This window comes from Schistocerca gregaria, chromosome X (genome assembly GCF_023897955.1).
Source record: "Schistocerca gregaria isolate iqSchGreg1 chromosome X, iqSchGreg1.2, whole genome shotgun sequence".
Taxonomy (NCBI): domain Eukaryota; kingdom Metazoa; phylum Arthropoda; class Insecta; order Orthoptera; family Acrididae; genus Schistocerca; species Schistocerca gregaria.
This window is the reverse complement of record NC_064931.1, coordinates 454,753,360-454,764,506: the sequence shown is the minus strand read 5'-3', so window position 1 is coordinate 454,764,506 and position 11,147 is coordinate 454,753,360. Positions and strand designations below refer to the sequence as shown.

Here is an 11,147-nt window from a genome sequence, read left to right as displayed (position 1 = left end):
GTGGTACCAAAGAAGAATGGTAAGGTGAGCAAGAGTCTCCAGAAAGACAAAAGGAAAGGGCAAGTGACAATCAGGAGGACAATACCAGGTGTAGAAATTCCCCTGCAGTGGGCTCTGTATGTGCCACTTTTAAAGTTCTAATCCTCTAGTTAAGTAAATAAACCTAAAAACTAAGTTTGTTAGGTTGGTTTCATTTTTCAGGCACCGTAATCAAACTACTTTACTTTTTTATCTGTGAGTTCTAGTGGGTAATTGCGAATGATTAAGAAAACTTCATAATTATTAATATGACATTGTTTTATTATCTGTAATAGGAAATACATGGAGTTTAGTTTTCACTGAAAAAGGATAATTACACAATGACATTTCTCCATATGTCCAATTCACATATATAGTTCATGCGTGCTTATATAATTGCAAAACATAAAATACATTGACATGTACAGTAGTATAAACATTTCAAAAAACACTAACCACTAGTCATTTTGAACAACAGATTGTGTGTAAGCTTAAAGGAACAATGCACACATAACAGTATGCACTGAAAAATATGTTTTGAAAACTGCTATTCCCTCTAATGTCATGTCTATCTCATATGATTCATTGCCAAAGGAAATGATAATTACATAATTGAATGTATTCATTCCAACAAGTGTATTCTGACTACACAACAAATTATGAGCAACATACATAAGTTTTTTGAGTTGCTACTGTTTTATAAATGAAAAACCTTTTCTCAAATATTGTTTTACCACACAGATTAAACAACTTACACCCATGTGCTCAGAGCTTATTTCTTGTAAGGAAATCAGTGAGTGACCAGGATGCAATACAGAAACACACTTGCTGCAAATAAAACGTAACTAAAGTTTGTTCGTTAACACTTTCAGGGATCGTGCACTTTAGTGTTGCTGGAACAGCCCAGATCGGATGAACATAATGTTTTACCCAACAGATAGTACAATTTATAGCCATATGTATCGGGCTCTATTTGATTTGAAGAAAACTTATTGACCAAGATGCATTAAGGAATCAAATTAATGGGTGGGAAAAGGAATCGAAGGCTGAGAGATTTTTTTCAGACTGTTTACAGATGACAATGGAAAAGTGCAGCCATTGCTTTTTGTTACCAGCACGAGTGACAAAGGGAACTTTTGAAAAAGCATGGTAGGGTATGTATGCTTGAGGCAACATACAAGACAATGAAGTATGACATTCCATTATTTTTCTTGGTAGTGAAAGCTAATGTATGCTCTTTAGTAGTTGGGATATTCTTCATTCAAGTAGAAAACACTGCATCAATTAAAGAGGCTCTAGAAATTTTCAAGGCACAGAACCCAGATTGGAATCCAGTTTCATGGGTTACATATTTCTCTGGGTCTGAGATACAGGCAATTGAAGGAACATTTCCAATGTCAAGGGTTTATCTTTGTTTATTTCATCAAAAGCAAGCCTGGGAACGGTGGCTTAGCAAAAATAACAATTTAGACATACCGGGAGATAGTGAGCAAATTCTGAAGCTGTGGGAAGAAATTGCAGAGTCACCATCTGAAGAAAAATTTTTAACTGCAAAACAAAACCTTCAATCTCATGAATTATTAACTAGAAATTCTGGTACACTTTATTATTTTAATAAGCAATGGCTTTCAGTATCTGAAAGGTGGGTGAAGGCCTATGAGGACAAGAATTTCTTCGCCAATATAACTACTACTAATGGTGTTGAATCACTAAATAAAAGAGTGAAACATTCTTTTCTTAGACATTCAGCAGATAAAACATTGACAGGTGTTGTTGAAGTTTTAATAAATGATTTCATCCCTAGCCTGTTTAAAAAATATTGTCTGAAGAATTCAGCTGTGAAATCTTACAGCAGTGCGATTCCTCACTTCTTGCATAACAAGTCACATGAATTTGTGAATCACATAATGAAAAGATATTCTTCAGCGCAAACTGAACTTACCGAAAGCTTAGCGAGAGAAATGGGTGAGGGATTATTTTGTGTAGAAAGTGCAGAGGCCAAGGATTGTTACTATGTGGTAAATTTTGCAAAGCCTAATTGCACATGTGAAGACTTCCAAAGGTGGAAATATCCATGCAAACATCTCTGCGCAATTTTCATTTATTACCCTGGCTGGGACTTTCATAAGTTGAATGACAGTTACAAGAACAGCCCTTTAATTTGTCTTGATGAAACCTTTGGGTTTGGCTCAAGCAGCAGTTGGTCTGAACCTGCCAGCCCTGTATTACAAAGTTCAGAGGATACCAGCAGTGAGGAGGTAGTATACCAAGTCAGTGACAATCCCAGAAGCTCAACTTCATCGGAGGAACAAGATGAAAGGTGGTTAGCTAGGCTGGTTATAAACCTGACCTACAGCACTATAAACATTAACAGACTGACAATGTGTGCACTAGCTACATCTTATCCCGAGGATGATGTAATAGCATCATGATTTTAATAAATCAGAAATTTGCCTTTCTGTCTTACTTGAAAACCAAGGCCACTTCTGCAGCAACCTGTAACAACACAAAGTTGTCAAATCATGTACAGTGAAGTGGTAAATTAACATGCTACTAGAAATATAGTTCAGAATCAGATACTATACTCCCTTCTGTCTCCATGTGTTAATTTGTTGACTGAACAGAAAACCTGGAAAATTCAGCCATTTGTCTGCAACTGTAGCTCAGCACTCATTTGTGTTCTTTATATTTTCCCTTGGACTGATATGGTCTGACTAAGTGCAGAAAGCAAAATTAATTAAAAAATTGCCTTGTAATAAGAATTTATGTAAATAAATGTTATCACATTACGCACCTTGATGATACAGAACCAGGTAATGTGCCACAGGAACCTTATTTTTAATGGTAGGGACTACCGCACCTGGGTATGCATTGTGTGTCAATTACACTTTCCACAAGAGGAGGAGGTTCAGAGGAATGATCACAACATTGCCTCTCACTGCTGGGAGAAGGCAACTGTGTCACCTGAATGGGAATACAATGATTAACTTTAAAATAACTTGGCCTGCAAGTGATTTTAATCAAAAATCGATACAGGTACTGACATACCTTGATGTTGCCAGGGTGATCTGCAACTGCAACTCTTTTGTAAATTTTGCTTGTGGCTTGTCCATTGCTCCCATGCAATATAAAAGAACCAAAAAAGCTTATCTGAATGCTGCTTTTAAATGTGGCACAAGAACACAGAGTACCTGTGAACCGTGAAATAATGTAGTAAGCAAAAAAGGGTAAACAATACATATTTAATGATGAAGCATATGTAACACGTTAACTGCAAAAGGGGATAACTCTCACACCACCCACAGCTTTAAAATAAAAGAGATTGCAATTCGTACCTATCACTACTGCAATCTATATATGACTGACAAAGTGTTGAGAAAAATTTCCTTTGCAATATAATAATCTGTATGTACACTGAGTAACTATGGTAAATAGTACAGATTCATTCTACTTATGCAGAGTACACTTAACATGTATAAGAATGGTAATAACAATTCAAAGCCCAGGATGGTATAGCAATTTTACACTGTTATCCATCTTGACTTTCAGCCAAAGCTCCTTCATCTGAAATACAAATTAGACACACATTCTGGCCACAGTAGTGAGAGACATTGGTCATGGGTGTGTATTTTTCTATTTCAGATGAAGGCCTTTGGGCTGAAAGCTACGAGTTATCAATCTTTCCATTATACCAATTTGTGAGAACATTTTGTATCCTTTTTGTAATGCTAATATTCTACTTCATTAAGTCTGCCACAATTCGGAAGTCCTCAATTAAAGCTGATCTTCTACAGACAATTTCTACTTCTTGGATAGTGAATGTCAAACATACTGTGTGAATTTGGAATTGGCAGCAACATGTCAGTTCATGTTTAGCAAAGTGTAGAACACTGCCTGCCATGACATACAAATTTCATTGTAGTAAATTACAATTTACAGGATACGTTTATCAGCAGTGACTAAGGGCTTAACCCATTGTCTTTAATTATCAACCATCAAAGATGCCCTTGCAACACTGTCTAAATTGTTTACTCTATCTGCAAGGTTGCTTTCACCTCATGGTTGGTAGTCTTAACAAGTTGTTTTACAGAAGTAATTGCAGATGTAACACGTGTCATTAAAATTTCAGTATGGAAAAAAATCAAACACTTTGTGTGACATGACTTTTACCAAGCACCCCTATACTCTATACAATGAATTGATAAAATATTAGGAGTTGCACACATAGAATGAGTGGTATCATGCAACAGATTAATGTCTCCATTTTTTTACATACCTACCCCTGCACTTCATAGGTCAATGAACTGAGGTAAATCTTTCCAAGTAAGTGAGGCTCTATACCATCTCACTGTTAGAAATTAAAGGGGCAGGATAACAAATGAGGGCAGCTCAAGGAGTGCGTGTTGATCAAGAAGATTGGCAAGCAGGGGATAAGTAGCTACTGGAATGATACTACTGATGAAAATAGCAATACTTTAGTGATTAATGGATCTACAGACCAGAGCCTCACACAAATTCGTATATGTACATACATTTAGGTAGAATAATTGAATAATCTTTGGGAATTGTATATAACAGCAAATTGTGTGTCGGAGTAACTGTACAACAACATTTAGTCCATTCATGCATGTGATGAGGCATTAGCTACTTAACATAAGAGCTCCTTTCATCTGCCCACCACAAGACTGTATACAGCAAATTCCACAACAGTGGAACAACAAAACTTTTAAGCGAAAAGATCAAAAATTGTACCCCATAGTACAGTACAAGAACCATGTAGAGTCATCCCAGGTGCTCTACCTTCCAGTAATTGTAGTAATATGTAGTGAAGGGGGGAAAAAACTGTACGAGAGATAAGGTGGAGGGAATGGGGGGCAGAGAGAGAAACAATTTGCTTACAGGAAGATTTATAAGGCACCTATTATTAGAACAGGAAAAGTTTCTATTAAGGTAGGGCAAACTATGAGAGGAGGAAGGGGCAGCTGGCACTTGTGCAGACTAGACAATGGGTGTTATGAGGAAGCAGCCCAAGTTTTGAACCAACTATTGTGAAATATCTAGAATACGGCCAGTGGTGTACTTATAAGTTTCGTGCATAAATATTTTCAGCACTTCTTGTGAAGTATAATGGAACAAAAGAGGGTGTGTCAGCTGTGTTATACAGCCAATGAGATAGCAGTAGGCAGACACTATGTTTCAATGTAATACATTTGAAAGACAGGATGAAACATTGTTGTAAACAAGAATCATATTTAACTGCTCCCTGTTTGAGTCACAGCTATTTAAATCATGCTAGCATCTGAAAACTGAGTTCAGTGTCACAACCCAATGTGTATTCAAGAAAGCAGTGAAATATTTTTCTCTTCTTTAGTTGGTATGCAATCAATGTACACAAGAACAATGAGTAAGTGGATCAATGTTTTTTACTTAAATCATGGAAGAAGGTAGGTGGAACGGTGCTTTTTAATATATCACACGTGCAACTATCAATGAATACTAACCCACCTACCTTGTTCCATGATGAAACTAAAAAAAACATTGATCTTGTTACTCAAAGTGGAGGCTTATGCTGCATTTCCAGATGATTCCACCCACTTAGTCTTTAAAGAGTGTTTTCACCATCACATCTAACATTTTCATGCCTCTGCAATTAATCCATGAGATAAACACAAGCAGATGACATCATCATGCAGAACAATCACTGAAATCAGTAATTTATAGCTTACGCCCCTTATCATAAAATATTTCTCAAAACTCATGAATACAATGAAAAACAGAAAACATAACAATGCTTTACAAATTCAGCACTAGAAGTATATTGTGTCTGTTCTTGTCTCTCATTGAATATGTCAAAGAATCATTCTTCTGGCTACGCAAAACTGTCGCATCGCTAACCAATGAGCAGTAGATAAGCACCATTTTGACTATCGCTGGCCATGACCTAGATTTTAGCACCAATTATATAAAATCAAATTGGTTTCAGCAACTGGTTTATTAAATTTAAATAAATACTACTGGCTGTCTTGCTATGTTCATGCATAACTGATTCAGGGGGCTGTGTTGTATTGGTATGGGCACCAATGCAAGTAAGTAGTTCTTTCAATAATTATAGTTTTACATTAGTTTTAGAAAATGTATGCACAATAAATTTATTTTAACTTACATATTCTTGGAGCTAAATTTGCTTCAGCAGAGGTAGGATACTTAAGATTGCAGCTGTTCAAGCAAAGCATGTATCTTACACCTTCCATCCATTTTCATACAGTGTGATTACAAGAGTTGGGCGGTATGTGGTACACCAAGAAGCTGAATTTCCCCTCACAAAACATTATCAAAGCACACACACACACACACACACACACCACTTTTATGAGCCTGATAATGGTAGACCGCCAGCTTGTGGGTTTGACGATGTTAAATCGTCCACAAATTCTCGAAGCCTCTTCAGTGTTCTAGCAATTGCTTTTGTTTTTACAGTTGTAGGTCAGGTTTATGACCGGCTTTGCTAATTCCCGTGCAACTTGCTACTCTGATGAAGTTGAGCTTCTAGGATTGTCACTGCCTTGGTTTACTGCCTCCTCACTGCTTGTATCCTCTGAACTTTGTAATACAGGGCCAGCAGGTTCAGACCAACTGCTGCTTGAGCCAAACCCAAAGGTCTCATCGAGACAAATTAAAGGGCTGTTCTTGTAACTGTCATTCAACTTATGAAAGTCCCAGCCAGGGTAATAAATGAAAATTGAGCAGAAATGTTTGCACGGATATTTCCAGCTTTGGAAGTCTTCACATGTGCAATTAGGCTTTGCAAAATTCACCACATTGTAACAATCCTTAGCCTCTGCACTTTCTACACAAAATAATCCCTCGCCCATTTCTCTCACTGAGCTTTCGGTAAGTTCAGTTTGCGCTGAAGAATATCTTTTCATTATGTGATTCACAAATTCATGTGACTTGTTATGCAAGAAGTGAGGAATCGCACTGCTGTAAGATTTCACAGCTGAATTCTTCAGACAGTATTTTTTAAACAGACTAGGGAGGAAATCGTTTATTAAAACTTCAACAACACCTGTCAATGTTTTATCTGCTGAATATCTAAGAAAAGAATGTTTCACTCTTATTTAGTGATTCAACACCATTAGTAGTAGTTATATTGGCGAAAAAATTCTCCTTGTCCTCATAGGCCTTCACCCACCTTTCAGATACTGAAAGCCATTGCTTATTAAAATAATCAAGTGCACCAGAACTTACGTTTAGCAGCACCTGAAGGGGGCTGGCGATAATACACACTAATTCTAACTGAGTATGCGTAGCCATGGACGCGCAGGTTGCTCAGAAGATCGACAATATCCTCTTCTGCCTCGCAAAATCCATGGATGTCGCCTTCTCTGTTAACACATTCATCTTTTAGCGATGAACGCATTAACCTCTCGAACACATCTACTTCCCGGTCTTCAACACGGTCAGTAGACATACACCAGAAAGTGCCCAAAACAAGAGTTAACGACATACCGCAGCAGCAGAACTCTACAGCACTGAGCCAGTAAACACACGACTCTCCCGCCACTTTTACGTCAGCTGGATTTGTAGTCACCGATCGATATATCGATATACTTTGCGAACGCTGGGCTACGTCATCTCGACGTCACTTCCTTAGTTCGTTCGGGAGAAACGAAGCTGTCCCGTCTGTTAGGTCATATTAGTTGCTGGCAAAATGGCATCGAAACAGGAGAAAGCGCAATGTGTGCTTTGGCTTCACGAAACGTAATCACCCAACAGTGTTCAGGGTAAATTTTGGGCTTCTTATGGACGCAGCCCCATGACGTTAAATAAATAAAGCAAAGGTATGCAACATTTAATGAAACAGGCAGGGTTGAATATTGTGCCAGACCACGTTTGAGTAAGGCAACTGTTGATCGTGTTTTGCAATCATTTCAACGAAGTCTGTCTAAATCAACATGTCAAGCATCACGTGAACTTCATATTCCGCAAGCAAGTGTGGTGAAAATTCTTCATGAAAGGCTTAGGTTGCATTTTCACAAAGTGCAAATCGTGCAGTCCTTGCAACGGAATGATTTGATGACACGTGCTGAATTTGCAACTGAGATTCTCAACAGAATTGATGGCACTAACAATTACTTAAATCCCGTATGCTTTACTGATGAATCCATCTTTCATGTCAGTGGAATGGTAAATAGTCATAATGTCCATATATGGGGTTCAGAGTCTCTACATGCTACTGTACAGTTACAGCAACACAGCATAAAAGTGAATGTTTGGTACGGCCTCATGCATTACAATGTTTTGGACCATTTTCCTTCGTGGAAAAATCCATTACTGCTAACATTTACTTAGACATTTTGCAGCAGTTCACTACCCACAGTTAGAAGAATATCAACCATACAACCATGGATAATTTTCCAGCAAGGTGGAGCACCTCCCCTCACCCCCACTAGGCTTTCATAGTCCATGATTTCCTCGATGAAACATTTCTGGATCGGTGGATTGGAAGGAAAGGCCCAATACAGTGGCCAACTCCCTCTCCAAACATTACGACCCTTTGCTTTTTTTCTGGGACTATATGAAGGACAGAGTCTTCGTCACACAAGTTGCTGACGTCGACGAACTAAACGCTAGGATACAAGCTACTGGGGGTACTGTGACAGAACACATCTTACGAAACACCTAGCGGGAACTGGAATAACGCCTCGACATTCTCCGAGCTACCAAGGGAGCACACGTTGATGTTTACTGACATAAGTGTTCTTAAAAAAATCTAGTAACACTAACCTACGTAATGGCATATAATGTAAATTATTAAGCCAAACGCTTATTCTGTAATAAATTGTTATAATCAGTTCAAGACTTTGTGCTCACCCTGTATTTCTGTACACGTCTGCGAGGATTTTTGCAACTACTATTGTAAAACAAATAGCAACTGAATCTCTTCTTCGTTCCCTCTTTTGCATCACCACTCAAACACAATTAACATGTGAGATATAAAGCAAGCTGAATGCCCTCTGCCATACAAAAACATTTTAAAAATAACTCCACAGGAATAGAAATGGCTGGGAACCACTGTACAAGTAGTTTGCTTTTTATTTACTCGTGTCCAGAACATAACATACATATATAGCCGATAGACAGCAATTTACACGCAATATAAGTACATGATTAAATTCCATATGACATCAATTTACAAACAGTATAAGTGGGTGACTAAATTCCATATGATATCAAAAATCCTGCTGTTTCAACTGCGGTATCATTGGCGATGACCAGATCGTCCATGGGACTGGGAGGTTTCTACAGTTGAGCAGGTGTTGGTTATCTTGCTGTTCTCCACATTTGCCTAGTTCATCTCCTGGGGAGAAACCCCATTTCTTGAAATTGATCTTGCATCGGGATACACCAGTTCTCAGCCTGTTTAGGACCTTCCATGTTTTGTATAGGAGGTGATGTCCTTTAGCAAGCTCTTAGTTATGGCTGTTCCAGTACCTGTCTGATGTTGAGTTACGCCAAAGCTGTATTTAACGATTTGCAGGTAACGGTAAAAGTGATTCTTTTGAACGGAGGAAACTGTTTCATGCTCTTAATCTTGGATGCTGGTATTCACATCCGAACAGGGGGTGCCTTGGATCTGTCTCCAGTTTCCGCTTCTCTTTTTCTACTGCTGAACTTCTTCTGTTTTGTGGAAGTGCTATGCCCATGAGATGATGTATTTTATTAATAGGAGTTGCCCGCAAGCAGCCAGTTACGATGCATCCTGTTTCATTAAGGGCAATGGCAACTTGTTTGGCATGGCTGGCGTTCAGCCACATGGGTGCTGCATATTCAGCAGCAGAGGAGCATAAGGACAATGCAGATGTGCGAAGAACATCTGATCGTGCACCCCAATTTTTACCTGTCAGTTTATGAATGATGTTGTTCCTAGCAGATACTTTCATTTTTGTGTCGTTACAGTGGGCTTTGAAGGTGAGGGAACGGTCTAGCTTTACTCCCAAGTATTTTGGGGTATCGCAGTTGGTCAGTTGTTGTCCTCTCCAGGTGATGTTTAGGTTCTTTCTAGCCTGTCTGTTCCGTAAATGGAATGCACACACTTGTGCTTTAGAGGGATTTGGTTTCAGGTAATTGTGATAATAGGCAGACAGTGTTTGAAGACCTGTAGTTAGTTTTTCTTCCACCTGCACAAAGGTTCTTCCTTGGGTAGCAACTGTTGAATCATCTGCATAGGTGAAAGATTTTGTGACAGGTTCAATTGGTTGGTCATTAGTATAAATATTATATAACAATGGAAGTGTCCTTGTGGAATGCCATTATTCTGTATCCTCCATCGACTTCTTTTGTTTTGTGGAGAACAGAGAAGCGTCTATTTTGTAATAGACATCTCATAAATTGCGTCAGATGATAGTCTTTTGTAACAGCAAAGGTCTTTTCTAATAATTTCTTATGGTTGATGGTGTCATAGGCGGCAGTGAGATAGACGGATGCAACACCAGTTATCTGTTTGCGTTCTTAACCGTCTTCTATATATTGTGTCAAATGCAAGATCTGTCCACAACAAGACTTCACTGGACGGAAGCCCGCCTGCTCTCTTATCAGTGTTTAGTTAACATGGGCTGAGGTGCGATTAACTATCATTCTTTCCAGGACTTTATAAAGATGACACAGAAGTCATACCGGTCGTAAGTTTTAGCTTCTGTGTGCTGTTTTCCAGGTTTCAGCAGAGCCACTATTTTGCTTTTTCTCCAAATATTTGATGTCTAGAACCCACTTCTTAGTCGTTGTGTCATCAGAAAAGGGACCTTCTTCGATAGATTGCTACTTACCAAAAAATATGACATGGTAAGTTGCAGACCAACACAACTAAAGGATGCTACACAATAGGCAAATATTCTACAGGATGTGAATATGGATCTTGGTGCGACTGGCATCGCAAAACCTGGTGCGAGGACAGAAAATATTGTTGAAGACATCTCAGAACACAAGAATACAACAAGGGAGAGTGACTTTGTTGTTTGTGTGACAGATGCAAATGATGTAGCACATAATGAAGCCAAAAAGTGTATAACAGGTTTGAAAAATTTTTTCGATGTCAGTAAGGTGGAAAACACTATTGTTGTGACCATACC

The 11,147-nt window shown here is 38.5% G+C and overlaps 1 protein-coding gene across 1 annotated transcript; it reads right to left on the bottom strand.

Moving 5' to 3' along the window:
• Positions 1-279: 279 nt before the first annotated feature.
• On the bottom strand, positions 280-7,616 carry LOC126299357 (uncharacterized). The gene is made up of 4 exons (XM_049991216.1): positions 7,267-7,616; positions 3,067-3,209; positions 2,813-2,982; positions 280-2,732 (listed from the first exon to the last, which is right to left on the bottom strand). The coding sequence occupies exons 1-3, from the start codon at positions 7,523-7,525 to the stop codon at positions 2,857-2,859; spliced, it is 528 nt and encodes a 175-aa protein (XP_049847173.1). The 5' UTR covers positions 7,526-7,616; the 3' UTR covers positions 280-2,732; positions 2,813-2,856.
• Between the last annotated feature and the right edge of the window lie 3,531 nt (positions 7,617-11,147).

What these genes read in the sequence shown, in the direction of transcription:
- LOC126299357 (XM_049991216.1), bottom strand. Translation starts at nt 7,525, where the DNA reads ATGTCGTTAACTCTTGTTTTGGGCACTTTCTGGTGTATGTCTACTGAC. An exon ending in CCCTTCAGGTGCTGCTAAAC is followed by an intron (nt 3,210 to 7,266) that starts GTAAGTTCTGGT and finishes CACGGTTCACAG; the next exon opens with GTACTCTGTGTTCTTGTGCC. An exon ending in ATCACCCTGGCAACATCAAG is followed by an intron (nt 2,983 to 3,066) that starts GTATGTCAGTAC and finishes ATTCCCATTCAG; the next exon opens with GTGACACAGTTGCCTTCTCC.